Source organism: Sus scrofa, chromosome 3 (genome assembly GCF_054392235.1).
Source record: "Sus scrofa isolate SSC_HxYL_T2T_F1_AM1 chromosome 3, Sscrofa_HxYL_maternal_Yorkshire_Landrace_v2.0, whole genome shotgun sequence".
NCBI lineage: Eukaryota > Metazoa > Chordata > Mammalia > Artiodactyla > Suidae > Sus > Sus scrofa.
The window spans coordinates 47,459,097-47,486,348 of NC_139385.1; the positions used below are offsets into that span (position 1 = coordinate 47,459,097).

The 27,252-nt window shown below is 63.5% G+C and overlaps 5 protein-coding genes across 36 annotated transcripts; 2 read left to right on the forward strand and 3 right to left on the reverse strand.

Moving 5' to 3' along the window:
* Positions 1 to 312: 312 nt before the first annotated feature.
* On the reverse strand, positions 313 to 16,591 carry HAGHL (hydroxyacylglutathione hydrolase like). Of its 15 annotated transcripts, XM_013995766.3 has the most exons (14): positions 16,504 to 16,591; positions 16,228 to 16,379; positions 15,574 to 15,619; positions 14,670 to 14,889; positions 13,833 to 13,897; positions 13,627 to 13,744; positions 13,441 to 13,549; positions 13,262 to 13,365; positions 12,984 to 13,085; positions 12,599 to 12,678; positions 11,093 to 12,282; positions 9,502 to 9,728; positions 1,981 to 2,097; positions 313 to 1,317 (listed from the first exon to the last, which is right to left on the reverse strand). In XM_013995766.3, exons 4-11 carry the CDS (start codon positions 14,772 to 14,774, stop codon positions 12,114 to 12,116), a joined length of 852 nt encoding a protein of 283 aa, XP_013851220.1. In that variant the 5' UTR covers positions 14,775 to 14,889; positions 15,574 to 15,619; positions 16,228 to 16,379; positions 16,504 to 16,591; the 3' UTR covers positions 313 to 1,317; positions 1,981 to 2,097; positions 9,502 to 9,728; positions 11,093 to 12,113. The 15 variants fall into 15 exon arrangements, with proteins under 15 accessions (XP_013851220.1, XP_084874295.1, XP_084874298.1 ...); XM_085018169.1 differs by lacking the exon at positions 16,504 to 16,591 and having other exon boundaries at positions 13,262 to 13,549; positions 16,228 to 16,356; XM_085018172.1 differs by lacking the exons at positions 16,228 to 16,379; positions 16,504 to 16,591 and having other exon boundaries at positions 12,984 to 13,082; positions 15,574 to 15,711.
* On the forward strand, positions 4,613 to 11,904 carry CIAO3 (cytosolic iron-sulfur assembly component 3). Of its 9 annotated transcripts, none has more exons than XM_085018159.1 (11): positions 4,613 to 5,148; positions 5,616 to 5,711; positions 7,347 to 7,490; positions 7,796 to 7,928; positions 8,604 to 8,738; positions 8,980 to 9,098; positions 9,227 to 9,356; positions 9,715 to 9,787; positions 10,240 to 10,377; positions 10,804 to 10,961; positions 11,051 to 11,904. In XM_085018159.1, the coding sequence occupies exons 6-11, from the start codon at positions 9,060 to 9,062 to the stop codon at positions 11,287 to 11,289; spliced, it is 777 nt and encodes a 258-aa protein (XP_084874285.1). In that variant the 5' UTR covers positions 4,613 to 5,148; positions 5,616 to 5,711; positions 7,347 to 7,490; positions 7,796 to 7,928; positions 8,604 to 8,738; positions 8,980 to 9,059; the 3' UTR covers positions 11,290 to 11,904. The 9 variants fall into 9 exon arrangements, with proteins under 9 accessions (XP_084874285.1, XP_084874287.1, XP_013851217.1 ...); XM_085018161.1 differs by having other exon boundaries at positions 4,613 to 4,692; positions 8,921 to 9,098; XM_013995763.3 differs by having other exon boundaries at positions 4,613 to 4,692.
* On the forward strand, positions 15,741 to 19,621 carry CCDC78 (coiled-coil domain containing 78). 10 transcript variants are annotated; one of them, XM_021086891.2, is made up of 13 exons: positions 15,741 to 15,934; positions 16,162 to 16,281; positions 16,359 to 16,445; positions 16,659 to 16,811; positions 16,906 to 16,962; positions 17,089 to 17,147; positions 17,252 to 17,330; positions 17,418 to 17,546; positions 17,747 to 17,934; positions 18,195 to 18,368; positions 19,048 to 19,114; positions 19,189 to 19,289; positions 19,396 to 19,621. In XM_021086891.2, the coding sequence occupies exons 1-13, from the start codon at positions 15,875 to 15,877 to the stop codon at positions 19,505 to 19,507; spliced, it is 1,386 nt and encodes a 461-aa protein (XP_020942550.1). In that variant the 5' UTR covers positions 15,741 to 15,874; the 3' UTR covers positions 19,508 to 19,621. The 10 variants fall into 10 exon arrangements, with proteins under 10 accessions (XP_020942550.1, XP_084874274.1, XP_020942552.1 ...); XM_085018148.1 differs by having other exon boundaries at positions 17,252 to 17,546; XM_021086893.2 differs by lacking the exon at positions 16,659 to 16,811.
* ANTKMT (adenine nucleotide translocase lysine methyltransferase) lies at positions 19,618 to 21,177 on the reverse strand. The gene is made up of 5 exons (XM_003124705.4): positions 20,844 to 21,177; positions 20,512 to 20,616; positions 20,267 to 20,407; positions 20,002 to 20,052; positions 19,618 to 19,869 (listed from the first exon to the last, which is right to left on the reverse strand). Exons 1-5 carry the CDS (start codon positions 21,003 to 21,005, stop codon positions 19,648 to 19,650), a joined length of 681 nt encoding a protein of 226 aa, XP_003124753.1. The 5' UTR covers positions 21,006 to 21,177; the 3' UTR covers positions 19,618 to 19,647.
* A 2,798-nt stretch (positions 21,178 to 23,975) lies between these two features.
* METRN (meteorin, glial cell differentiation regulator) lies at positions 23,976 to 26,167 on the reverse strand. The gene is given in 6 exon segments (XM_085018184.1): positions 23,976 to 24,445; positions 24,521 to 24,537; positions 24,539 to 24,572; positions 25,442 to 25,768; positions 25,771 to 25,805; positions 26,070 to 26,167. Coding segments are annotated over 6 exon segments (840 nt in total). The 3' UTR covers positions 23,976 to 24,116.
* Positions 26,168 to 27,252: the final 1,085 nt, after the last annotated feature.

Genomic DNA, 27,252 nt, shown 5'->3' on the forward strand with positions numbered 1-27,252 from the left:
GGTCCACATGACAGTGGGGCTTGCGACCCAGCAGGGTCCCCACTCCTCCCATCCGGCGGCTCCTGGGACCCCAAACTTAATACCAGAGACCAGAGCTGGGGCAGCAGCAGGGGCCCCCCGACCCCATGCCGACGGGGGTGACTAGGTGGGTCCTGTGGACCAAGGGGACCCTGACCGCGTGAGCTGCACCCTGGACACACCTGCTCCTACATCCAGCCACGAGCAGCCCCGCTTCTGCCCCATCTCTTGAGGAGCCTTCATCCACGACAAAGTTCACCCCAAAGATGACGCAGTAAATGTCCTGAGAGCGTATTTAAGAAAACCTTCAATTTATTTTGGAAACGGCAAAATACCTGCTACTCGTCCCCACCCGGGGTCACTTCATTCCCTCCGCACACAGGCTGTCTGCCTCGGACACACAGCTGCTGGCCCAGCCCTGGACTGGCGGTCCTCGGCTCGGGCGGCCCCTCCATCCCACTGGTTCCCCTGAGGGCCGGCCAGGCCCTGGGGGAGGGGGGCTACCGCCTGGTGAGACGCACCCCATTGTTCAGCTGTCCTGGGACCCCCGAGAGTCTCACAAAAAATCGGACTTGTCCTGCGGGAGACTCCGTGGTGAAGCCTCAGATGTTTTTTGAGAGGGAGGCACCTCACTTGGAAAAAGAGTCTTTGCAGGTGTCATGAAGCTACAGCTCTCCCGAGAAGAGCGTTCTGGATCAGGGCAGCCCTAAATCCAAGGCTGCATCCTTATGGGATGAGAGAGGGAAGAAGACACACAGGAGCCGCGGGACCGTGGAGCCCGCAGGGACTTGGCCCAGCCCAGGGACGCCTGGCGCCCCCAGAGGCTGGAGGAGGCAGGAAGCCCTTGGAGGGGGCGAGGGGGTGCTCACACCGCAATTGCAGCCTTCCAGCCCCCAGAACCACATGAGAATCGCTTCTGCTGCTTTAAGCCTCCGGCCGCGGTTCTGCTCCAGCAGCCGCACGACAACAGGGGGTCCGACTCCTGACAGGGTGGCACTCAGGCCAAGCTGCCGGAGGGCCAGCAGCTTGTCACACCTCAGGAGAAAGCCCCCCTACTCCCATCGGAGGGCAATGGGCATGGTCCACTGTGGGCACGTCCAGAGCAGAGGCTGGGAGGGTGCCTGCTCCAGTTCAGAGAAAGGGGGGCCCACCGGCCCCAGCGTCAGGGCAGCTGCATGGGCTGACCGGCCTGGCCTCCGGGCCTCGGCCCCGCGCCGTGGCCTCCCCCGGCCCTCTCGGTCCCCTGTGTGTGTAGACTCTGCACTGCGCATGGGCCGGTAAGGACAATGATGAAACCACCTGCAAAACGTGAGAGCAGGTGGCGGCGGTGAGGTGTGAGGTTGGCACAAGAGCCCAGGTCTCTAGGGACGTGGCTGTGAGTCATTAAAAGACCCTCAAGGGGCTGAGAAGTCCCCGCTCCTGGCTCCACCCACAGCAGGCAGAAGAAGGCCTGCCCTCAGCTGGGGCGGAGTGTGTGTGTGTGTGTGTGTCAGAAACCTCCTGCTCAGACGTCTTTTTGTCTTTTTAAGGCCGCATCTGAGGCACATGGAGGTTCCCAAGCTGAATGAGAGCTGCAGCTGCCCGCCTAGGCCACAGACACGGCAACGCCAGATCCAAATCCAAGCTGCGTCGGCAACCTACGGCACAGCTCACGGCAAAGCCGGATCCTTAACCCACTGAGCCAGGCCAGTGGACCCCGAGTCCTCATGGATACTGGCTGAGCCGCAACGGGAACTTCCCCTGCTGAGATGGTTTTAAACCAGAAACTGGCTCTGGCAGTTACCCCGGCACTCCCACAAGGGCAGTGGAACGACAGCCTGCAACTGGGCAGACCAGGGTGTACTTACCGCCTGAGTCTCTGAGGGTCGCCTTGGGGCGGCTAGTCTGAGTGGCAGGCTCCAGTCCCCTTCGTTTTTTTTTTTTTTTCCCCCAATAGTTTTACTGAGACATAAATTCACATACCGGAAGTTTCCTCGTGGTGCAGCAGGTTGAGGATCCAGCGTTGCCGCCCCAGCTGCAGCACAGGCCGAAATGCCGTGCAGCTTCACTCCCAGGAAGCGGCCCAGCAACTTCCACTTGCTGTGGGTGGAGCCAAAAACAAGTAAATTCACACACCACACAATTTGCCCAGTGAAAGTCCACAACTCAAGAGTTTTTAACATATCACATTATTGAGTTTGCAATGTGATAACGTGCTGCATTATTTTGTTATAATACACATAACCAAGTTTGCCACTGTAACTATGTTTAAGCATATGACTCAGTGGCAGGAGTTACATTCACGGTGGGTTCCTTTTTTTTGGTCTTTTGACGGCCGCACCCGTGGCATATGGAGGTTCCCAGGCTAGGGGTCAAAAAGGAGCTGCAGCCACAGTCTATGCCGCAGCCACGCGGAATTCACGCTGCATCTGCGACCTACCCCACAGCTCACGGCAACGCTGGATCCTCAACCCACTGAGCGAGGCCAGAGATTGAAGCTGCAACCTCATGGTTCCTCGTCGGCTGCGTTTACGCTGCACCACAATGGGAACTCCTCTAAAATGTTTTCATCACCCCAGACTGAAACCCTCTTCCCGAGGCCCCGGTTGCCTCTGATCTACTCTCCTTTCCCACGGATTTGCCTGTTTCCCACTTTTCACAAGAGCAGAGTGACACGAACGGTGCTGTGTCTGGCTCCCTCCCTGAGCCCAGCGTCGAGATCCGTCTAGGTTGCAGCGGGTTAGTGCTTCATCCTCCTGCAGCCGCGTGGCCGTCCGTGGCCCGGGTGGGGCCATGTTCCTTTAAGCACATCAGCGGACGGGCCTTCGACCTGTTTCCATCTTCGACTCGCCCCCACCTTTGCTCCACGGACTCTGGGCAAAGATGGAAACTGCCCTGCACATCTAAACAGCAAACCTCCCTCCAGCATGAGAAGAACCAGCCTTTGTCCCCCAGCCTCAGCCAGAGGTCCCTCTGCTATAAACCCTACCCGTCACCCCGGCCTAACTGACCCTAACAGCACTTACTCTTCTCACACATTTCTTGTAAACTTCCTCCGGGGCGTTTCAACAAAGCTGAGTTTATTTTGCACTTTGTCTGTTTACGAGCAAGACTGTTGAGGTTTCAGGCATCATGTCCCAGACCTTCATCAGACACTGCTAGGGTCGGGGATGCGGGGGCCTGGAAGCTCCTGGGGCAAGCTCCTCTCACTACCGAGAAGAAGTTTCCTGTCCTGGGAGGTGCTCCAGGAGGCAGTGCCTCAGGCCTCTGGACCCCAGTTAACCCACAGGCAGGTTGGGAGTTGCCAGGTGAAGCCTACCTCAGGACAATAACCCCAAGAAGAGCACAGGCCGGGAGGGACCCCCCCCTCCCCAAACGTGACATTATGCTCAGCGAATATTCTGGGGTTGAGCCTGCCAGGACAGCGTCACGCCGGGGTACACGTAGGGCCTGGGGCTGTGCCAGAATCGACCACTGGAGTTTTCTGGAAAGCTCCCATAAAAAATGGTCATTAAATGTTGGAGTTCCTATCGTGGATCAGTGGTTAACAAATCGGACTAGGAACCATGAGATTGCAGGTTTGATTCCCAGCCTTGCTCGGTGGGTTAAGGATCTGGTGTTGCCGCCGCCTGTGGTGTAGGTCGCAGACGCGGCTCAGATCCCAAGCTGCTGTGGCCACGGCATAGGCCAGCAGTTACAGCTCTGATTAGACCCCTAGCCTGGGAACCTCCATATGCCGCGGGTGCCACCCTAGAAAAAGACCAAAAAAAAAAAAAAAAGTACATACCGAGTCTAGCCAGCAGAGGTCCTGTGTCAGAACCTGTGTCATAAAACTCACAGGGAAATGAAGTTTTCTCAAGCTGGTCTCCAAAATAACCGCGAGCTCCCTCCTAGAACCCCAAGGCTCTGCACTCAGCTGCAGCATCGGAAAGAAAGACGGGGAGTTCCCGTCGTGGCGCAGTGATTAACGAATCCGACTAGGAACCATGAGGTTGTGGGTTCGGTCCCTGCCCTTGCTCAGTGGGTTAAGGATCTGGCGTTGCCGTGAGCTGTGGTTAGGTTGCAGACGCGGCTCGGATCCCGCGTTGCTGTGGCTCTGGCGTAGGCCGGTGGCTACAGCTCCGATTCAACCCCTAGCCTGGGAACCTCCATATGCCGCGGGAGCGGCCCAAGAAATAGCAACAACAACAAAAGACAAAAAAAAAAAAAAAAGGAAAGAAAGACGGCCCATCCGCGTCATTCTCATTTTCCTCTACCGAAGTCGCGCACTCCTGCGTGGCAGGCGCTCTTCTACGTTCTTGGGCTGCGTCCGGAACCAAATAAAGCAAGTCTGCTGCCTCTGCAAAATCCTAGGGCGGAGAAGGAGGGGGCGGGCGGGCTGCACACCTGCCTGGCAGGTGAGTCTGGAACCGCGACGGAGGCCCCCCTTTTCCGCGCAGCACCTCCGCCGGCGCGGAGTGAGATGCCCAGACCCCCCAGCAGGGGGCGCGCGCCTACCGGGCGCCCAGCCACTAGGCCATTCGCGCTTGCGCCTGGCGGGCGCTTTCCGGTAGCGTGGCGGAACCGCCTCGCCGTTTTTGCAGCGTTTGGCGACGCCTGCGCGCGGTGACCCGACGGCAGTGTGGCGCCATGGCGTCGCCCTTCAGCGGGGCCGTGCAGCTGACGGACCTGGACGATTTCATCGCGCCGTCTCAGGTGGGCGGGCCGGGCAGCGGGGAGCTCGGCATCGGGGTCGCGGGGCCGCACAGCCCAGGGGCGATCGCGTCCTTTTCCCGGGCGGGCACAGCAGCCGGTGCCACCCAGCTCAGGGCCCGGAAGACCCTGCTGACCTTCTCTGGCCGGTTTCTTGCGTGTGAACACTGCAAGGGCGGAGGTGGTGGCCCACTGGAGTCACCGCGGTGGTGGTCGTCGGTGTCACCTTCGGGGAGGAAGCTAGAGCTTGCCGCCAAAGGCACAAGGCAGCTGCGCTTGATAGCCGGCCGCCCTCATAGGGTGTCCGCGCTTATCGATGCCACCAGCCGCGCAGGACCAGGCCTCCAGAGGGCCGATGAGTCCCCGGAGGAGGAGCGGGTGCGGCTGGTTCCAACCAGCGGCAGGGGGGAGCTCGGACAGGCCTGCTAAGGCGCTCTGGGGCTGGCCCTCTTTTGGAAGGTGAGGCCAGTGAGGTTCTCCCGGTGATGAGAGAGACAGAACTCAAGGAGTTGGGGAGAGAAGGGAGCCTTTTTCCGGGAACTGGGCGGGCAGGTGATGTCCAAGCAGAGCATTCCTGCCCACCCTTGGCTGGCTCTCAGCAGCCAGTGGCCCTCTGGGCGGTGCCACGCATCGAGTTTTTGCTGAGGAAGGGTCAGGGTCAGGGTTGGTGTCTGCACACAGGTTAGCATGCAGGCCCCCGTCGCACTTCCTCCATCTACTGTGACCTGCCGAGGAACCCCGGCAGGCAGGGTGACTGGACCAGTGGGAGTAGGGTAAGCAGCCATAGCGCTAATTCGGCGGCTGCAGCAGGAAGACGGGAATTGGGGCAGACCCTTCATCCCAGGCAGCGGTGTGGCCATCGGGTCGGCCCTCTTCCCATGCCTCCGTGCACTCAGGCCGGTCTTTGGGGTCTCTTACTGGTACAGGACTGCATCAAGCCCGTGAAGGTGGATAAGAAGCTGGGAAGCAGCGGGGCCAAGATCTACATCGAAGATGATGGGAATTACTTCCAAGTCAGTGCGGTAGGTTCCAGCTCGGCTGACCTGACACACATCTCACTGCTCTGTCCAGCAACAAGCACAGGGACCATGGGCCTCCCATACCTGGACAGTTCTTTCTCACTGATCGGATTCACTGACAGCTGGGGAGTCTGGGAGAGCAGGGAGGGAAGCCTGGGGCGGTGAGGGGGCCACAGAGGCTGAACACAGAGTTTGATTGGTTCTGCAGAGGAAGCTCTTTTGGCAGAGATGTCCCCGTGTCCCGTTCTCTCTCTCCGAGCTCTGTGTGAGGTCTCTGGGTCCAGACCACCTGTTCTCTCACACCTTTAAAGGTTTTCAGACGTCAGCAGTGCCGACATGTACCCCGATTGTGTGCCATCTGGACCCTCGAGAATGTCTATGGATGGCAGGCGCCAGGCGCACAGGCCCAGGGACACCCTGCCCCCACGCAGGGGAGGGGACACAGGATGGCTCACAGTGGGGCCAGGCAGCGGGATCCCGCGTTCCCAGATCCAGGCGCATCGCGTCGGGTCTAGGAGAGCGACCCAGCAGCAAGCCAGGGGCAGCCCAGAGCTGCTGGGCTTAAAGGGGAGAGAAGCTGAAAGCACAACAGCCTCCTGGTCAGCAGAGCATCACAGCCTGGCCTTCAGGCTGCCTGGACTTGGAAAACGGTAGCTTTGGGGCCAAGTGAGGCCTAGTGAGCTGGGCCGGAAGGGAGTTCTGGTCTCTTCAGCGCCCTGGTCACCTTCTGGGTCCTGAAGCGTACCTGGCCAGACCACTTCTGTGTGGGCAGAGGGGATGAAGGGGCCCCGCTGGGATCAGCTGCATCTCCGAAGAGGCTGGGGACTGCCTGGCAATCTTTTGTCTTTTTATGGCCACACCCGAGGCATATGGAGTTTCCCAGGCTAGGGGTGTAATTGGAGCTACAGCTGCTGGTCTCCACCAGAGCCACAGCAACGCCAATCCCAGCCTCATCTGCGACCCACACCCCAGCTCACGGCAACGCCGGATCCTTAACCCAGTGACAGAGGCCAGGGATCGAACCTGAGTCCTCGTGGATGCTAGTTGGATTCGTTTCCGCTGCGCCACGGCGGGAGCGCCTGTCTGTGGAGTCGGACTGGCCCACTTGTCTCTGCTGCTTCTCCTCTGCCAGCGCTGGGGCCTGGGGCGCAGGCGCCCGCCGTCGCCTCCCTCTGCCCCGTTCCTGTCCTTCTGTCCTTTCTTCCTTCATCTGCACTCTTGCTTTGCTCTTCCATCTTCGAGGGCCTGGCCGGTGGCATTTCCTTGTCCCCACAGCCCCATGAGTGCAGCTGGGGGACCAACAGCCATCAGGACTTCTGTGATGTGTCAGCTGCCTCTGCAGATTTAACACCTGTCTCCCACCCCTCACGGGCAGCACACCTCTTTGATCCGATCGGCTGGGCCAGCCACGTCCGTACCGGTTCGACTTTGGTGCCACGGGGAAAACCTAGAGTGTGTAGCGGTGTTTCCGTGAGAAATATTTTCCGATAACTCCTGGCGTGTAAAGCCAGCCACCTAGCACGTTGGTTGTCAGTGCTGTGAGCCAGAGGATAAGGGTTTCCTGTGGGTCCCATCACCCTGAGAGCTCCGTGTCCTCACGCCGAGGGGCCTCGGGGTCCCGGCTTCTCGTGCTTCCAGGACGGAGGGACGAGGAAGCTGGAGAAGGCCAAGATCTCACTGGATGACTGCCTGGCGTGCAGCGGCTGTGTCACCTCGGCAGAGACCGTGCTCATCACTCAGCAGAGCCACGAGGAGCTGCGGAAGGTTCTAGACGCCAATAAGGTGAGCCGTGGGTGGTCTTGAGGATGCCGCTCTAACCCCACGTCGGCCCAGCGGCCCCACTCGTGTTGTCAGGGCAGCTCATCTTGGTGCTGCTTGTCCTGTGTCACCTGGTGGCTCCTGGCACATTCCGGTCTCATCCGTGGGAACCTCCGTGAGTCACCATTGTCAGTGTCTCGACACCGAGCTGCTCGCCCTGAACCCTGAATCCCGCATGCATGACGCAGTCAGGGCCTGGGCACACCAGCTCGGGCCCACCGGGAGCCTGTGCGGAACACGCAGCGAGCATCGTGTCCCTTGCTTCACAGACAGCAGCGCCTGGTCAGCAGAGGCTGGTTGTCATCTCAGTCTCACCCCAGTCCCAAGCGTCACTGGCTGTGAGGTTCCAGCTGAACCCCACAGACACTGCCAGGAAGCTCACTGCGTTCTTTAAAAGAATAGGTAGGCGGTCCAGGTTGGGCGTGGGCGGGGGCTCGGGCCTTCTAGGAGAAGGCCGTCTGGATTCTGCTGCTGCGCTTCCCGCGTCTGGAATCCAGCCACTCTCTGCATTTTTTTTTTTTTTTTTGTCTTTTTGCCTTTTCTAGGGCCGCTCCCACGGCATACGGAGAGTCCCAGGCTAGGGGTCCAATCGGAGCCGCAGCCACCGGCCTATACCAGAGCCATAGCAACGCGGGATCCGAGCCGCGTCTGCGACCTACACCACAGGTCAGGGCAACGCCGGATCCTTAACCCACTGAGCGAGGCCAGGGATCGAACCCGCAACCTCATGGTTCCCAGTCGGATTCATTAACCACTGCGCCACGACGGGAACTCCCAGCCACTCTCTGTATTGACTTCACATCCCCACCACCAAGGAGCACCGCCTAGGCCTGAGCTGGGTTCTGGCTCAGACCAGCTTTGGTGGCCGCTGCATGCTGGGGGGTGGCTGGGAAGACTTGGGGTGAGCCCCGGCGAGGGAGGCTGTGACTGGCGCTAGGCAGGGGGCTGCCTGGTCTCAGGCAGCCACCAAGCTCAGAGGATGGAAGCCGTGGAGTGTGTGTCTCCTCCTGGGGCAGCTGGCAGTGCCTGGCACTCTGGCTGCCCTTCCTGGGGATGAGGTGGCCGCCCGCCTTCCAGGGGCACACTACGTGTTCGACACCGCCTTCTCGAGGAACTTCAGCCTCCTTGAGAGCCAGCGAGAGTTCGTGCGGCGATTCCGAGGACAGGCCGGCTCCCAGCAGGCCCTGCCTGTGCTCACGTCCGCCTGCCCAGGTGTGTGGTCGCTGCAGACTGAGGTCGGCAGCCGGACGGGGGCGCCGGTGCTGGGGGCGGGGGAACTGCCAGAGAGTCCCCCGGCGTCGCCGCACTTCCCAGGGGGGGATCACAGGGACGCTTGAGGCGGGTGCCAGTGACAGCAGTGGGCACATTGTCTGGGGGGCCCTGACTCTTTGAAGCTGGTCCCCTCCGGAGGGTCACGTCACTGCCCCACTCGCTCCCTCCGTGTGGGCCTCAGGCTGGATCTGCTACGCCGAGAAGACCCACGGGCGCGCCCTCCTCCCACACATCAGCACCGCCCGGTCCCCACAGCAGGTCATGGGCGCCCTGGTCAAGGACTTCTTTGCGCAGCAGCAGGTAACGGGAACGTGGTAGCTGGGTCTAAAGTGGGCCAAGACGGCCGCGGTCCTGGAGCCCCCAGCAGAACCTTGCTGTCAACCCGGCCTCAGCCCGACGGCCCCTTCGCTGCCATGTTCCCCACACAGCATCTGACCCCCGATAAGATCTACCACGTGGCGGTGATGCCCTGTCACGACAAGAAGCTGGAAGCCTCCAGACCCGACTTCTTCAGCCAGGAGCACCAGACACGCGACGTGGATTGTGTCATCACAACAGGTGACGGACCCTGAGCCCCTGGCACCAGGTCCCCGGTTCAAAACCCAGCACACTACCTCGAAATCACATTGGTCACCCCGCCTGTAAGTGGAGCAGCCTCACAGAGGCTCCCAGATGCTTAAAAGACGGAGAAATGAACACCCACCTGGGAGCCAGGCAGCGGGGGAGGTGGCCCTCCAGGGACGCCGGGTGCTGCGTCTCCGGGTGCGTCCAGGGTCGGGGTGGAAGCCTGCAGAGATGCAGGCGCCTCCAGACGGGGTTGACGTCTGGCCCCTCAGGTCGCCGTGGGTGCTCTTGGGGGGACTCTGCTTTGCCCGAGGCTCAGCCGATGGGCATCCGTGCTGTGCTCTCGTCGCAGGAGAGGTCCTCAAGCTGCTGGAAGAAGAAGGGGTCTCGCTGTCCGCGCTGGAGCCTGCTGCCCTGGACAGTCTGTACGTCGTCACCCACGGCAGCGGAGGGCAGGATGCTTGTCCAGTGTCAGGGTGCCCCCACCTCGGGGCCGCACAAGGGACGCTGTTCAGGGGGGCCACTGTCCTCCCTCTCCTGTGCCACGGCTTCCTTCTGGCGGGTCCTGCATCTGCCCCGTGGTCTGTCTCGGTGCCCAGAGACAGCTGAGTTCACAAGACGGGCTGTGGACAAGGGACCGATGGTCCCCAGAGTTGTGACCCCAACTGCTTACAGACCTGAGCTCCCCAGAACAGGTGACGTGATCGAAGAGACAGGCCTTTCTCCCACAAGCCTACTCCTGACACCCCCACAAAGTCCCTGGGATCTGCGACTCCCCTTCCCCTTAAAAAGCAAATGCTCTCGAAGTGAGACAGGTAGCCCAGAAGCCGCAGCAGACGGCAGCCTTGCCACCGCCTGAGGCCGTGCCCCTCTGCAGGTGCAGCACTGTGTCCGACCAGGAGCCCACCAGCCATCGGGGCGGAGGCTCGGGGGGCTACCTGGAGCACGTGTTCCGCTATGCGGCCCGGGAGCTCTTTGGAATCCACGTCACTGAAGTCACCTACAGACCCCTGAGGTCAGTGGAGGGCAGGGGCTCAGGGCGCAGCAGCACAGGGGGCACCAGGCAGGAGATGCCCCCACCCCACCCCTGCCTCACATGAAGGGGCCAGTGCTCCCCCGTCACTGGTCTCCTCATCATAGGAGTCGGGGTCCGCTGCCCACAGCACAGCAACCAAGAGGCCTCTGGCGGCAGGACGGTGCTCCTGGCACAGGCTCTGTCCCTCCTCGAGGCCCCTTTCCGGGGTTGGCGGGGGGGGGCAGGTCTTTGGGTCTGACCTTGGGAAGAAGCTCCCATTCTACAGACCAGCAAACTGAGGCTGGGGCGGCAGCCCCCCGCTGCCCAGCTCGCGGAAGGGAGCTTTCTCCCGTCCCCAGGCACCATGCCCCACCCAGGAGGGAGCCTGGGCACACCACAAGGACAGCCCGCTTTGCATCCCCTCAGGAACAAGGACCTCCAGGAGGTGACTTTGGAGCGGGAGGGCCAGGTCCTGCTGCACTTTGCTGCAGCCTACGGCTTCCGCAACATCCAGAACCTGGTGCAGAAGCTCAAGCGAGGGCGGTGCCCGTACCATTACGTGGAGGTCATGGCCTGCCCTGCTGGTAGGTGCAGGTGGCGGGGGCCCCCCCGGGACCCGAGGTGCCAGCACCCTCGCCGTGACGGCACTCTGGCCCGGCCTCCTTTGCTGCAGGCTGCCTGAATGGCGGAGGCCAGCTCAAGGCCCCCGACACACCTGGCAAGGAGCTGCTCCAGCAGGTGGAGAGGCTGTATGCCATGGTCAGGACACAGGCGCCGGAGGACGCACCCGGGGTCCAGGAGCTGTACAGGCGCTGGCTGCAGGGCGAGGGCTCAGAGCGGGCCAGCCAGCTGCTGCACACAAGCTACCACGCGGTGGAGAAGGCTGGCTCCAGCCTCAACATCAAGTGGTGACACCCAGGAAGGCGCGTGGGGTCCAGGGGAGCCACACCCGTGGCCCCAGGACACACCGCAAGATGCTGGCTGAGCTGCAGGAACACAGGGACCTGTGGAGAAAGGGGACTCCAGGCTCCTGGCCCGCAAAGACGACCAGCCTCCGCTCACCTGGTCTCCCTGCTATAGGGCCCGGAGGTGCCACGGACTTCCAGAACCTCTCCGTGGGCCCAGAGCCAAGGCTGGTTCCCTGGCTCTTCCTGGTTGTGGCAGCTAAGCTATAAGGGCTTCCACTAGACCTGTGGGGAACTTAAGGCAGAGCAAAAGGGGGTTCCTCATCCCCCCCTTCTAGAGTCTGAAGCTGCTATGTGACAGCAGTGACAGACCCAAGGTCAAGTTCACAGCAGAGCTGCAGAGGGCACTGGCCCATGAGCCCACTGGGTGGGGGGGGGGCATCTGCATTTGGGGGGCTGAGTCCAGGTGGGAAGCAGGCTCTGCTGGGACCAGGCTTCAGGAGCCTGTCCACCAGGTCCTGTTCACGGCTGGAGCCCCACTTGTAGGGGCAGGGGGAGGGCAGGCGGGTTCCAGGCCTGTCCTGGGGGAGCTCACCTCCAGTAAAAGGACCCCTCAAGTGGCCTTTCTCCAAGAGTGTTTTCCCGCGTCAGAAAAGAGGCTTTTCAAAGCTTTATTCAAAGCTCGGGAGCCACTAGGCTGCTTCCCAAACACCCGGGTCTCGGCGCTCACTGTGGCCCAGAGGGTGTCCACTCACCCAGGCCGGGTGGGGCTGAGGAGGGTGTGACCCTCCTGTGGGTCAAGGGAGGAGGGGCACGGGGGCCACGCAGAGCTCACTTCTGTCGCGTTGCACTCAGGAGGCCCCACTGCAGCGCCAGCAGCGCCCGGGCCTGCGGCTGCAGCGGCTCCGCTGCCCGCTCGAAGCTCAGTCGCTCCCTGCACAGCACTTGTAGGACTTCGGCTGGGGCCACCTTCCCTGTGAACTTGCGCACGGGCTCCTCTCTGCAGGGAGACGGGATGCCGTGGGGCTATCGGGGAACTGCTGGGCAAGCTAGACCTGGTGGTGGAGACGGAGCCGCCACAGCCAGAGGGCCCTTCAAGAGCAGCATTTAAATAACAACCAGTCCCCCGACACCTCCCTCAGTGTCCAAATGCCTGCCAGGAGAGCCCAAAGGACAACAGCCGGCCCCATGCCAGCCTGTTCTGCAGCGCAGCCCCTGGGGAGGGCACAGGTCCTCCCGAGGCGCGCTGGCCCAGGCCTCGCTGTGTGCTTCCCAGCCCGCCCGCGGGAGGGCCCAGGCCGCCGGCCGGTACTCACGCCACCCGCAGAAAAGGGTTGTAAAGACGTTCCTCGCCCAGGGTGGATGGCACTGTGGGCACGTCGTCCTCATCCCTCTTCTGGAATGACCACGGGACCTTGTCACAGCCTTGTCTGACAGCTCCAGGTCACCCCCAGCCCGGGGGGCTTGAGCCTAGACCTGAGGGCAGGCACTCGTGGGCCAGGCCTGTAGGCTGCCCAGCTCCCCATCCGAGGCCACCAAGCCGTCCCCTCACCAGTGGAGTCCCCGGCTGGCAGGACACCCAAGGCCGAGGCAGCTCTGGTGACTCAGGCCAGTGGCGGTGGACGGTCCTTGCGATGCCGTCCTGGTCCCGGGGCTGCCCCACCCTCCAGCCTGCCCCAGAGAAGGGGGGAGTGGCCGCACCTTGGCCCACAACAGCTTGGCCTTCACGTGGTCGTTGCAAGGCTCCACTTTTTGCGCAAACTCGAGGTTGCCCACGGTGTGCTCGTGCCCACAGAACACCTTCTGGAGAAGAGAGGCACGTGGAGCGCGCAGGCCGAGCTGCTCACCCCGCTGGCCGGGCGGCTCCCCACTCGCAGCTGGCAAGCAGTCATGCCACATCCTGGCACGAGACAGGTGCCGAGCCCACCAGTCGTGTGGGACGCCAGGCCACGCAAGTGGGGAAGGGTCGGGCTGCTCACTGTCTCAGCGGGCAGTGTTCCCAAGGTCTCCACCAAGCTCTGGTACATCAGCTGAGCTGTGCTCTCCAGGCGTGAGCCGCAGCCGGCCACTGACAGCGCATCCCCTGGGGAGTTGGGTGGGTCAGAGAAGGCGGATAGGGCAGGGGGAGGTGGGGTGGGTGGGCACGGACGGCGAGTACCTGAGAACACGGCGGGGGGGTCTGGACACTTGTCTTCCCACAGAAAGTAACTCATGTGGCCGGAGGTGTGGCCAGGTGTCAGGAGGCAGCGCACGTGGATGGCACCAAACTGTGGCAGAGAAGCAGGTGGGCTGTGAGGCAGCTGGGCCCAGGTGCTCTCCCCACTGCTCCCGGGGGCGTGCCCACCTGCAGCTCCTCGCCATGCACCAGCCTGCGGGTCAGCGCACAGATACGTTCATCCGCGCCCAGCACCTCCAGCCCAGGCAGCAGCCTTGCCAGCTCTGCGTTGCCACGAGCGTGGTCCCTGCAGATGGGTAGAGGCAGAATCGGGAGGGTCAGGGTGGGGTAGGCGTGACACCCTCCTGCCCCAGCCTGTCCCCAGCGGCACTCACCAGTGGTGGTGGGTGGTCAGCACGGTGGTCAGTGACACCCCCTCCCGGCCCACGATCTCCAGCAGCTGAAAGGGACCGGAGTCAGGGTGATCCAGACCGTCCAGGTGGCTGCCTGTATTCAGGCACCAGGCCTGGGTGCCAGCGCCCCGGGCAGGCCAGGATGGGGGTGGGGGTAGGGGAAAGCCGGCAGACAGTGCCCAGGAACGAGCATACAGAAAAGTTGGGCATTAGACAAAAAAAAAGGGGAGGCTAAAAACAGCTCTCCTCTTAGAAAAGATCTAAGATAATCAAGAAACTCTATAAACAGGGAGTTCCCGTCCTGGCGCAGCAGAAACAAATCCAATTAGGAACCATGAGGTTGCGGGTTTGATCCCCGGCCTCGCTCTGTGGGTTAAGGATCTGCTGTTGCCGTGAGCTGTGATGTAGGTCACAGACATGGCTCGGATGTGGTGTGGCTGTGGCTGTGGCAGCAACAGCTCCAATTAGATCCCTAGCTTGGGAACCTCCATATGCCCGCGAGTGAGGCCCTAAAAAGACAAAAGACAAAACAAAACAAAACAAAAACCGTTAAACAGGAGTTCCCTGGTGAGGATCCGGCGTTGTCACTTCTGGGGCTCGGATCAAGGCTGTGGCGGGGATTAGATCCCTGGCCTGGGAACATCCACAGGCCACAGGCGCGGCCAGCAAAAAAAAAAGAAACGACAAATAACCAGAGGTCAGAAAACAGAGGAAGGGGTCTGCACCCAGCAGTGTGGTCAAGGGAGCATGAACTGGCAGTGGCAGCCTAAGATGCCTGGGCCCTTAGCGGTGCTCCCGCCGCCCAAAGCCTCCCCTCACCCTTTTGGGCACAGCCACGTCCACGGCCAAGGCCTCCCGCGTGTGTTCCTCGATGACCAGGTACATGTAGTTGTCCTCAAGCACTGGGATGACTTTGACCTTCATGGTCGCAAAGTTCCGCCACCCGGCGCCTCCTGAGCCCCTTCCTCAGGGAGGGGCTACCCTCTCCAGACCCTTGGCAAGACTGTGCGCAGGCGGGGTCAGCTCCACACACACCACACTAGAAACCAGGACAGAAGCTCCGCTCCCACTGCCGACTTTCCCGGAGGACCCTGGTGGAAGCCCACGCTCCAAGACGAAGCAGAAGAACGCCGCCCCCCGCCGCGCGCCCCTCCCACCGACCCCCGGCTCCGCCCCCAGGCGGGCCGCGGCCCTGGTAGGACCCACCTGCTTCCCAGGCCCCGCCCCCCAGGCGCCCCCGCCCCCCGCCGCCGCCGCCGCCGCGCGGCCCCGACCAGCCCGCTCGCTAGAGCCCGCCCCTCAGGGCCGCCGGCCCTCTCCCGCCGCAGCGCTGCGGGGCCTCTCCTTTTTGCCCACCGCCCACTCACTCGCCATGGGCCGCGCCCGCCGGTCGCGCCCACAGCCCGAAGGACAGCCGGACCGATACAGGCCTTGGGCGCCGGTCACGGGGCCTGGACGGGGCGCGCCACTCAGCCTGGCTGCCGCCAACGGGCCCGCGCCCCAGCGTCGCCCGCCCGCGGGGCCGGCCCAGAACCTGCGCACAGAGGGAACCGGAGCACGGCGCAGGGAGCGCGCGTGCGCGGGAGTCAGCGCGCACGTCCCGCCCGCCGCGCCGGGCACTGCGGTGCTTCCTCCGCGAAGCCTTCCTAGTGCTCCCGGTCCCGGATTTGGGACGCGTGGGCCCACTCCTGTCACGCTGGGGTGGCGGGGAGCGGTGCCTCACCTCCCCAGGCTGGGCCCTTCTGTGCACTCCTGGTTCCACCTGCGCCCTGAATAAGTGCAGAGGTTGGCATGTACATTTCCCAGGAAAGGAAGTCAGAAAGAGTGTGTCGCCAAATAGGAAAGGAGCTGAGAGTTTGGGCCACCTCCCCAGCCACTGAATTGTCCTACCTGCCCTTGTGGGCGGGGCCCCGAGAGTCTCCTGGGATCAACAGAGACCTTAGCAACAGGAGCCACTGTGTTGCAGAAACAGGCCAGTAGGCGAGGTGGCACTGGGTTGAGGCAGGCGGGAGTCCCCTTTGCTTATGGAACACCTGGCAGCCCCAGGCTCCAGGCCAGAGGCCCCACCTCAAGCCATTAAGAATGTGAGTCCTCTGAGGTCGCTGCTTCTTCTGGGGCCAGCGGTTCCCCTTGTCCCCTAAGGCCAGGAGGGGTGTAGGTCCTCACAGCCTGGACCTGAGCCTGGCCATGGGAGGGCCTGCCACAGCGCTGCCAGGCTGTTGGGGGGGGGATGGCTAGTGGCTTCAAGGTAGTGGAGGCCACAGCCCAGAGCTGAGATGCAGTGGCCGGATGGGTGGTGGTGCCTCCCTAGGTTCTGCCAAGGGCTGAGGAATGGCTGCCAGGAGTCCCTGGGGGTACCCCAACCTGGGCCACCAACCTTGAGACCGGACTTCCCTCAGATCCAGAGCTGAGTGAGGAGCAACGGCTGCAGGTGGATGTGGGGGCCCTGGGGTGCTGGCAGGAAGGAGGGCACCCATAGGCACCCCCTCTCATCCTGGTCACCCACAGGTCTGCAAGGAGCTGGTGAACCTGCAGATCAGAACCCATCACCTGCAGGAGCAGCATGAGGCTGAAATCTTCGAGCTGAGGAGTGAGGTGGGCACCGCCACATGCCCACCTGTGCCAGCCCGAGGGCATGGGGCAGGGTGCATACCTAGGACCAGCAGTGTGACGGGAGGTGTGGCCATGTGGGTGTGCACACTCATGCAGTGGGAGTCCCCGCGTGTCTTGTATGTGCTGTGCGTCCCTGTAGATGCCCAGATGGGTGATGACATGCCCCGGGTGACCAGGCTCCTGACCACCCTACAGGTCCTGCGGCTAGAGAGCCGAGTGCTGGAGCTCGAGCTGCATGGAGAGCAGGCAGCCCCAGTAAAAGCTGACCTGGGACACCACCAGGCACTGGGACAGGAGCTTGGGCACAAGACCTGGGGGCAGGGACACTCTGACCAGTGCAGACTCCAGGTTATTCATGAGTGCACAAAGGGCCTGGCTGGGTGGAAGCTAAATAGGAGCCAAGCAAAGGCAGAGTGGGGCTGAGACCAGCTCTCCTGTGCAGGCACAGCCCAAGGACTTCCTGACCCCTGAGAATGAACAGCAGAAGCTGGGGGACAGCGTGAGTGTGCCACCACCAAGCCTGGGCATCTGCTGAAGTTTCTCAGTCCAGAGTGGGGTGGGGCAGCACCGGGGCCCCAAAGCTCAGGGTCTCAGCCAGCCAGCCCTTGTGTACCCCACACTGCAGGGAGCAGAGCGGGTGCTGGAACAGCACAGGGCTCGGCAGCAGGCGCTGGAGACTCGCGTGTGAGTGTGGCCCCACCTTGGACGGGGAGGGCCCAGCAAGGCCCAGGAGCTGTTCTCAAGGGACAGGGGGCGTCAACCTGGGTCCTTCACACCCACGTCTGCAGGGCAGCCCTGGGCCGGCAGCTGCAGGGAGCCCGGGAGGAGGCCAGGACAGCTGGGCAGCAACTGGCTGCATGTGCCGTGGTGAGGCCCACCCCAACCTCCTTTGGGATCTGGCTCAGCAAAGGTCCACCGTGCAGAACCCAGGTTCAGGGTCACCTCCACCCCCAGGTGCTGTCTGCCTGCCAGGGCCAACTCCACCAGGCTGAGGCAGAGAACGCCCAGCTGCAACTGCAGCTCAAGAAGCTAAATGAGGAGTATGCCATCCGACTGCAGCACCTCGCGCGAGCCGCCGTGTCTGTGAGCACCGGGCGGGCTGGCCCTGTGGAGGGGGGAGACCTCCGGGTCCTGAGGAGCCCAAGCCTGGTCTGGGTGTGCTACGGCACTGCAGGGAGACTCTGTCTCGTGGGAGAGGAATGGCTGCCCAGCACAAAACTGGAGGGAGACAGGGACCCAACCAAGTCCTACCTTCCCAGCCCCGCCCATCCTGTCCCTGCCAGGAGTGTGCAGATGGTGCAGGCCCAACGCCGGCAGTCACAGCCCTTCGGACATTCCTGGAGACCACTCTGGAGGACATTCGGGTGGCACACCACAGTCGTGAGCAACAGCTGGCCCGGGCTGCTCGCACCTACCGCAAGCGCCTGGCAGATCTGAGCCAGAGGCATGAGGAGCTGCTGGCTGCGCACAGGTGGGCCCCTCCCTGAGATGGGCATCTGGGTGGGATGGCCCCATGTGACCTGGTGGGGGACACAGTGTGCAGCAGGTGATGGCGGACCCCGATGGGGCATCTGGGACCCCCAAGGCAGCCAGCTCAAGCCTGGAGCCACTGCCCCTGCACACAGTCAGCAACTCCAGCCGCTCTGAGAAGGTCGAGGCTAGGCCAGAAATGCAGCTCTGGACGCTCCGGGCGCAGGTGACCCCTCCCTGCAGCCCCGTACCTCACCCCAGGACCCATCCCAGGCTCAGCAAAGCCCCAACCCCAGGGCCTCTGAGCAACCTCCTCGTTCAGCAACCAAGACTCCCTACCACAAAGCCTGTACAGCCCAGCAGACTGGCGACACTGCTCTCATTCCCACAGAAGGGACCCAGGGAAGCCACCCAGGGGGGCAGGCTGGAGCCACGGTGAGTACCCTGACCTGGGTGCTGGAGGAACCCATTCATTTGTCATGTAAATTAACTGCTGGGTGGGGTGTAGCCACAGTGAATGAGATGGCCCCTGTGTTCTCCAGGCTCAGTCTGCTTAGGAGACACTGACAACCGCAGGAAAGCCAAATGCCTGGAGTGAGAGGGGCCAGCCTGGCAGGGGAGGGGCAGGGAGAGACCCCGAGAAAAGGACATTTCAGCTGAGACCCCGAGGTCCAGACCCGTGGGGGGATGGCTGGTAGACAGCCTGGCCCCAGGACAAGGCAGGAGCAGGCCACCTGGTGACTGTCACATCCTTTTCCTCTAGGCCTTCATGGCCCCAACTGTGCACTGGGTAGAAGCTGGCACAAGCCCACCTCCCAGGGTTTGGGGAGACAAACCCCCAACATGGGGGAAGTCCCCCCATAAGTATCCTCTCAGACACTGAGGCCCGATTAGGCTGGCCTTGCGGCTTGGCTGCCCTTGAGTGGCCCGTGGGCCCCCCACACATAGATGGCGCCAAGGCCCAGGCAGTCTGCAGTAGAAAGGCAGTTTGCTGCGCCAAACTCCCTCCCAACAGGCATGGCAAGGACCTCGGTGCCCTGACTTGGAACAGGATCACAAGCCAGCGCCTGGGTTGATACCAGCTCTCATGCCCACCTCTCCCCTCCCCCCACAGGGGTTTAGAAACTGCATCCTGGGCCCAGATCCACCAGAAGCTACAGGACTTCTTCCATAGCACCCAGGTAGTAGACAAGCCCTGGCCGGAGACCCCTCCTCACATGGTGCCCGACTCAGGGCTTCTGTTTCCCTGTGCCAGGCAGAGCTGGAGCGGGAGCGGGCACAGCTGCTAGTCCGGGCCACGATGGCTGAGGAGCAACTTTCTGACCTACAGGAGTATGTGGACCAGCACCTGGGCAGGTGGGCTCTAGGGAAGGTGGGCTGAGTATGACACGTGAACTTCGGTCCCAGGCAGTAGGGCTTGTCCACAGCCAAGCAGGTGACTAAGCCTGGCTTCTGTGAGCAGGTACACACAGGAGATCCTGAGGCTGAGGAAGCTGGTAGGGCCAGGAGACCCTGGGAAAGAGGGGGCCACACCTCCAGCCAAGCCCCAGCGACCAAGGACTCACAGCCGCTAGCTGGTCATCAGACAAACTTGGAGCAGAACTCTCCACAGCCAGCACGGAGCCTCCTTGCAGCTTCTCTTTGCAAGACCATCCGCCTGGCCCTCCCCCAACAAGAATCCGGGTGGAGCCCACTGCGTCTTTATTGTGTCCGGTCAGTCAGCCTGAGAACTGGGGGCTCCAGGTACGGAGGCGGAACTGGGTCCTGGGACGGCCGGCCCGGCTGGCCCGCCCCTGTGGACGTCATAGGCCCAGACGCGGTCCAGACCCTCACCCACCACCGCCACAGGTTGCCAGGTGGGGAGGGGGAAGCGCCCGGACACGACTCGGGCTCCCACAGGCAACTCTGCCTGCAGCTTGTCCTCCAGCAGTGGGAGCTGTGGGAGAGAGCGGGAAGGGGTGGGGTGGGCAGGGTGGAACACAGGGGCCCCTACTCAGCTCCTCCACACCCAGCACCTACACAAGGAATGACCTGGTCACCCACGGGGGCTGGCAAACCCCAGACCTACCACGCTAGGAGCCAGGAACACAGACACGTTGTAGCAGTCCCTCAGGCTCACCTGCAGGAAGAGGAAGTCACCGCAGCAGGGAATGGAACCCCAGCAGGGAAAGAGCTCTAGTGCGCAAAGGGTCACTGCAGCTTCCAAGTCCCAACTCCCTCCAGCCTGCCCAGGTGGCAGAGGCACTTGGCGCTGTCGGCAGGGTGGCCAAGCCAGAACTGGGAGCATGGCAATCAGGGGTGAGATGTGGGGGGTCCAGGACTCCCTGGGTTACCTTCCAGAGGTTTTCACGGCGGTAGGAGACACTACTCGCACAGCCTGCTCTCCAGGCATGCAGCCACGCCAGCCTCACCAGCCACGGGTTCAACTCATAGCCCAGAGCTGGGCAGAGACCACACTTGTGGGCAGCCAGCACCTATGGGCAGAGAGCGAGGGTCAGAACCAAGATGTGGTGAGGGGCGCTCACTGGGGCGGACTCAGCAAAGACGCGCCCCTCCCCCCAACGCATACGGTCCTTACAATCCTGCCATCGCCAGAGCCCAGGTCCACCATCTTTCCAGAACGGCCTCGCAGCAACGACAATACATGCTCCACCTGCCTGGCACTCGCGCCGACATAGGGCACCTGGGCAAGGAAACGAGCGGAGCTGTGAAGGAGGGGGTGGGGGCCCTGCCTCCTGGGCTTCCTTTTGCTTAGAGCGGGCGGTCGGCCCCCACCTGAAGCAGGTAACCCACAGCCTGGCCGGCCCTTGAGCAGCAGCACCCGCCCCCGACGCCAGGGCTCAGCGCCACAATCTAGGCCCCGCCTGGCCAGCGGCTAGTCCTGACCCCCCACGCCCCTCGGCCCCGCACCTGCAGCCGCAGCGGCACACGGCGGAAACCCGGCTGCAGTAGCAGCGCCCAAACCGCGTAGGCGGCCAGGCCCGAGCCCGCAGCCACCTGTAGCAGCTCCAACGCACTCGGCTGCCGCTCGCGCAGCTCGGTCAGCGCCTCGGCCGGGTGGTCCTCCTCCATAGCTGCGCGAGGGCGGCTCGGGGTAGACCCGCCCAAAGGGCCCTCCTCCACTCAGGTCCGAGACCCTCAGGCCCAGAGCTGGAAGGGCCCGCCCTCCCTGCGGCCCCCGACCAGTACCGCGCCCCTTCTCGCAACCCGGCGCCCATCGGCCAGGGCTCCGACGCCGGAAGAGGCGGGGCGGCTTCGTGGCCAGACGCCGGAAGCGGCCTGCGGAGCCTGCGCCGCGGTCCGTTCGCGTTCTGCTCCGCTCAGGTCGAGACCCGGTCTTGCAGGTTCCGGGCCGCGGATCCCTGGGGTCAGGGTCGGCCCTCGCGGGTTCGGACGGCAAGGCGGGCTGCCCGTAGTCCGCGGCACTGAGCCGCGTTGGCCCACTGCGCAGACGGTTGCTGCGGGCCTGTCCTGGGCGCCGTGGACCCCTGGGTCGCACATCCCACCGCGGGGAGACGCCCGAGGGAAGCGGGGCTGCGGATCCCGCTGCTTGGCAGTGGACGCACGTGCGATGAGGCTGGAGCCCACCGGCGGCGGTCAGCCAGGGGATGAAGGACTCTCCGGGGTGATAGCCAGCCAGCCAGCCAAGCCCAGGAACAGTTGCCGGGGAGGCCACCAGGACCCTCCCACGGCTAAGGGCGTTTAGCAGGAAACGCAAGCTGCGCTGGGGTCTGCGGGGGCGGTGGGAGTCGAGCAGGAGGTATTTAGCAGAACCGAGAAGACAGATGTTGACTCTCTGAGATGGGAGAGGAGCCGGATGTGAGGGGCCCTCTGGCAGCTGGCCCAGCCATGGGGATGGGAGGAAAAGCCCCACGAGCTGGAGAGACCACTTTCTAGATAAAGACATCACAAGATGGAGTTCCTGGAGGTGACCTGGCAAAGCCTGGGAATGGGGGAGGCAAGTGGGGGGACAGAGGCAGGACCTCCTCCATCCTGAGGCCAAACAGCCTTGACTGGCAGAGACTTGATTGCACAGAGGCCCTTGCCTGGCTCCTCAGGCATCTTCAGGAGTGCCAGAGGGGACAGAGGCCACTTCAGACAATGTGGGCCCGCAGATTAGTGCTCCCACCCCCAAGAGCGGGCTGCTGCACATGCCTGCCGGCACTTGGCCCCAGCTGCCTCCAGCCATTAAAGGCAGGAAAACCCAGTGCCCCAGAGAGGAGGAGGGCTGCCCCCTGCCCCATCTCAGAACCTTTGGCCTCCTTCCTGGCTGACACTGGGCTCTACTACGGCCGGGGGAGTGCTTACAGCATCCCATTCTTATCTCTTCTGTTCCTCAAATTACTCCTGGCGCCTAGAGCAGCACACGGTACCCCAAGAAACTCAGTAAATGCTGGCTGACTGAATAACCCAGACTCCCCAGTGGGCACACCCACAAGGCCCTCACCTTCACATCCATACTCTGCCCCTTGCCTCTGGGCAGTGGGCACGAGCACGTACCCCACAGGCACCTGCTCCCATAGCCCCAGCCTACATCCTTCCCCCGGGGGCTTTCGGGGCTGTCGCTGTCGTGAAGCTCCTGGTCCTGTTGGCCACACCCACCTCTGCTCTTTCTGCTCCTTAAAGGGCAGGTGACGAGAGGCCAGCTGCCCCATATTTTCATGGACAGGTGGTCCCAGGGGCAGTCCACGGTGACCGCTGGGTGTGGCCGTGGGCCTCTGTCCACACAAGAAGTTGTGGGGAGCTGGCCAGAGAAGCAGGACAGGAGTCAAGAATGAGGTGCTTGTCAGCTCTGGAGGGGAGGCCCCGGGGCCTGCCTAGAAAGTGCAAACCTCTGGAGATGGGGGACAGGAGAGAACTCTCACCTTCTCCTCTGGTCTTTATTAAGGCGCCCTGGGGAGCAGGGGTATAAGGGTCTGCAGTCCAGGAGAGAAGTCTGTGTGGCCGTTGGCACCTTGGCAGTACTTAGAGCCAGGAGGCTGGCCCAGCTCTGATGAGGGGATGTCAGAATGGCCACGGAGAAGAGAGGTCTCGTGCCTGAGCCCTGAGCAATCCAGGGTTGCGAGCTCGAGCTTGCAGAGGTGAGAACAAGGAACACAGCAGGTGGGAGGCACCCAGGGGAGCCTGCCATGCAGGGTGACTGCTCCCGCCCACAACACTCACCAGCCCCCCACTGCAGGTGGCCGGTCCAGGTGAGAGGAGGGGTCCCCCACGCAAATGCATCTGCAGACAGCCCATCCCATGGAAACGCCCCCACTGGAGGAGGGTCCTGCCCAGACTTGTTCCTCTCTTAGTCTCAGATCCCACCTGAAAGATGCTCCTTCCCCAGCGAGGGCTGCCAAGTGGAGATGAGAAGCTATTTCAGCTATTTCTGGGACTCAGCTCTAGCGTCCCCCCAGACTTGCGCCATGGCCCTTTCCCAGGAGCTGTGGGGCCAGGTCAGCAGAGTCTGTTCGTGCTGGGTTTGGTAGTCTGGCATCCACAGCCATCCTGGATCCTTTTAGCCTCGGGGCTGGCAGCCTTGACCAGAACTCGCTGGCCCTATGTGTGTCTGAGGCTGAGGGGGAAGGAGGAAGGTGGGGGCGGTCCTTGGAGGCCCCACTGTGTCCCCTGCCCCCGGGAAGCAGGAAACAAACAGGACCCCGCAGGAGAGACCCCCACAGATGTCGGGATGCTGGGCACATGGCAGGGGCCTGGGGGCAGAGGGGCCCATTCTTCTCCTAGGGGTGAGGGGGGTGAGGCAGGTGGCACAGGAAAGTCAGAGGCCCCTTCCTCTCAGGTTGGGCGTGGTGCTGCCTGCCTGCCCCCGCAAGGGCCCACACCCACCTCAGCGGGAGGTCACGCCCCTTTTCCACCACTGGCATTGGGAGCAGGGGCAGAAGAGCCACAGGGTTCACGTGAGGAGGGGTCCCTGTATGTCCCCCCGCCCAGAAGCAGCCCCTCACCAGGGTGTAGGCTGAGGGGTATTAGACGTGACACCACCGCCCCTGAACCTCAGCCTCCGGCTCTGCAAGGCAGGAGCAGGCCCAGGACTGCGGAGAGTCAAGTGCAGTGAGGCGGGCTGGGCCGTGTGCTGGCTAAGCAGTCAGTGCTGTCATTGGCCACGGCTACTACCTCGGAAGCGGCTGGTACCACGCCCCACCCTCCTACCGGCCCCTCCCCAGTGCCCTGCTTCCAGGCCCTTCAGTCCAGCACCACCTGGAAGGGTTGGAGGCGGCCAGACTGGGCAGCCGCGTGGGCAGCTGCGTAGGCACGGAGGAATTCCTGGAAGCGGGGTGTGCAGCCCAGCCAGGCCTCCCCAAAGCGGCTCCAGCCCATGAAGAGGAAGGTGCCAGGACCAGGACAGACGCCGCAGCGCAGCGGGGTGCGAAGGGAGGCCTGCGCCCGGCCCCCAGGGCCCCCCACTCGGAACAGCGGCAGCGCCTGGTGGAGGACACGGGCAGCGACCACAGTGATAACGGACTCCTGCAGCTCTGCGTTGTGGGCCACCCTGTGGATGGTTCCATGGATCGCTGTGGGGACACAGGTTGGCCAGCAGCGTTCAGGAAGAGGCAGGCCCCAGGCTTCCCCACAGCAGGAATACTCACCAAAGTCACTGGTGCAGGAGGAGCTCGGGGTCACTGCAGGGTCTGCAGGCACCTACAGGCAGGGAGGTTGGGAGTGGAGGCCCTGTCCTCTCCTAGACTCCCCAAGGGCCCCGGCAGGACCCAGGAGGAAGAGAACAAGCTAGCAGAGCCCCCACATGGCCTGATGGCAACGTGGGGTCTCAGGGAGCATGTGTGCCCACCATGAGAACACCCTGTACTTAGGGTGACACTGCACGACACACACAGGTAGACGTGGGCCTGGGGGCTGTGCGCGGCAGGCAGGTGCAGGGACCCACTGACCCGGAGTCCAAGTGTCTGGGTGCAGCCCGCACACTCATCTCACAGGTGGCGTCCGGTGGTAACGTCTAGTCACCCAAAGCTGCCTCTTGGGGCCAAAGACATCAGTCCAGCCTGCGTGGCTGGAGGCTATGTGGGCTCTGGGGTCAGGGGGCTGAGCGGAGAGCCCCCCCATCCCCTGTAGGGTCAGGCTCCAAGCTCCAGGAGAGCAAAGAGCTGGGCCTGGGGCCCTGTGGGAAGGCAGGCCGGGTCTCCAAGGTGACGGGGCTCACAGTGGGCCTCTGCTGTACTGGGCTGGGGGAGGGAAGGGAGGTCACCACTGGGCCAGGGAGCCCTGGACAGCTCTGGCCGTCGTCTCCTCCCCCACCCCTCAGGGACCCCGGGCCCTGGTGGTCCTGCCTGGCCTCCCCTTCCGGGACTCTGCCCCTGCCCACTCTAAACGGAAAGGTTTGGAAGGACTGCCACTCGCGCCCGCCTGCCAGCCGGCCACCATCTAACCATATGCCTTTGACAGGCTCTTCACTTTACCCCTCTGAGAAGGGGGAGGACAGGCAGGTTCCCACCCAGCGGGGCCAGGATGCGACTCCAGGACTCCCACGCGTCCCCACCCAGACCTGCACTCACCATCTGTGCCACGACTGTGGGCCTGGGGAGGCAGCTCTGGACGCCCGTCCTCCCGCAGCTGGAAGCGGAAGGAGGCCACGCCGCGGCTAATGTCGGGTTGCGGGGTGGCCTGCAGGAAGAGGACCCGGAGCTCGCGGGGACCCCAGCGCACGCACCTGCTCCCGGCCGGGCCCGAGCCCTCCGCCAGCCGCAGCTCCAGCGCGCCTCCCACCCGCTCCGCGAAGACTTGGGCGCCTTCGAAGGGCCGCGCCGGCAGCAGGCAGGCGATGCCGGGCCGCGCGCCAGGGTCGGAGCCGCCCAGGGTGAGGCGAAGCGCCCCAGCCGGGCGAGCTGCCCCACGCTGCCGGGCTCCTGGGTCAGGCCGCTGCGGACGGGATGGGCGGCAGTGAGACAGGCGGCCCGCATCCCGACCCGGCCAGCCCTCTCCCCCAGCCACCAGCATGAGTCCACAAAGCGGGGGGACCTGAAGCCCAGTGTTCCAGGACTCGAGAAGGGAAGGGTCAAGGTTTCGGTGCCGAATCGGGTCGCCCCCATCCCAAGGGGCAGGCGACAGAGCCCGCAGCCTCCTCCCCAGGGGCCCGCACAGCCCCAGGGGATCAGCCCGCGCGGGCTTCCAGTGGGACTGTACCTGCCCCTCCAGCTGCAGCGCTCCTCCGAGTAGCCGGCGCCCACGGCCACGGCCACGACGCCGCCGTAGAGCGCGCAGAGTAGCGCAGGGGGCGCCATGGCGCGCGGGGACCCACCCGCAGGGACCCACCCGCAGGCCCCGCGCAGCCCCCACCTCCCGCGCCCGCCGGCCCGCCGGCCGGCCGAGCACCCCGCCGGGCGCCTGGAAGCAGCCGGGGGCGGGGGGCGCGGAGCGGGCCAGGCGGCCAATCCCAGCGCGGCTCCAGAACTTTCCGCCAATCGCAGCGGCGCTCTTGAGGGTGAGAGGACCAGCCTGAGGCCCCGGAGGCTCTGGGGAGGGGGCTCTGCGGTCCGAAGTAGTCCGTGTTGCCTCCGGCGTCCCACCTGCCCTGCCCCAGTCTCACCTTGCAGGGCCTTCCTAGGCCCGGGTGGAGATGGTACCCCTGGGACTGGGAGGAGGGTTATGTGAGTGGCTCTCTCCCAGAGTGAAACCTGGGCTCCCATCCCCAAGCTGCCCTGGGGGCTCCCCACAAGCCCCGCAGTTGCTCCTGGGTGGGGTGGGGAGCCAGGCTCCAGGCGCTGGGCGAGCCGGCCCCACAGAAGAGCAGGAGCAAGGACAGGGGTGAGAGCCCAGCCCCAGAATCAGGCCCCCAGCAGGGCAGGGCAAGCTGAAATGGAGCCAACGGTCATAGAGGAAGCCTCCAGTATCAACAGGGAGGGAGTGGGGGGTCGGTGGCGGGGGGGACAGCAAGAATGCCTGGCACAGGGGAGGAACAAACAGCCTTGGCAAAGGCCCTGAGGTGTGGACCGAGTGGCCGGGCCCCCATCAGCCTGGTGAAACCCTGGGGTTGGACTACAGAGGCCTTAGGCACAAACCCAGGACCCCAGGGGTATACCTGGAACTCCTGGGGTCCCTGAGAGCTTTGGCCAACATAGACTATGCCATCTGTTTGTGGGAAATCTTTACCCCACTGTCCCCTGACCCCAGCTCTTCTGCTGCTCTGGGCCAGCAGAAGACGTAGGCAGATGGCACCAAGGGCAAAGATGGACAGTGGAGCTGCTGCCAGAGTGAGCGAACCCACCCCACCCCACCCCTCACCCCAGGGCCCTTCCAGGCCAAAGAAGGGCAAGATAGCTGCAGCCCGCGGCTGGCTTCTTGCCCTGGGCAAGGTGGGGTGAGAACC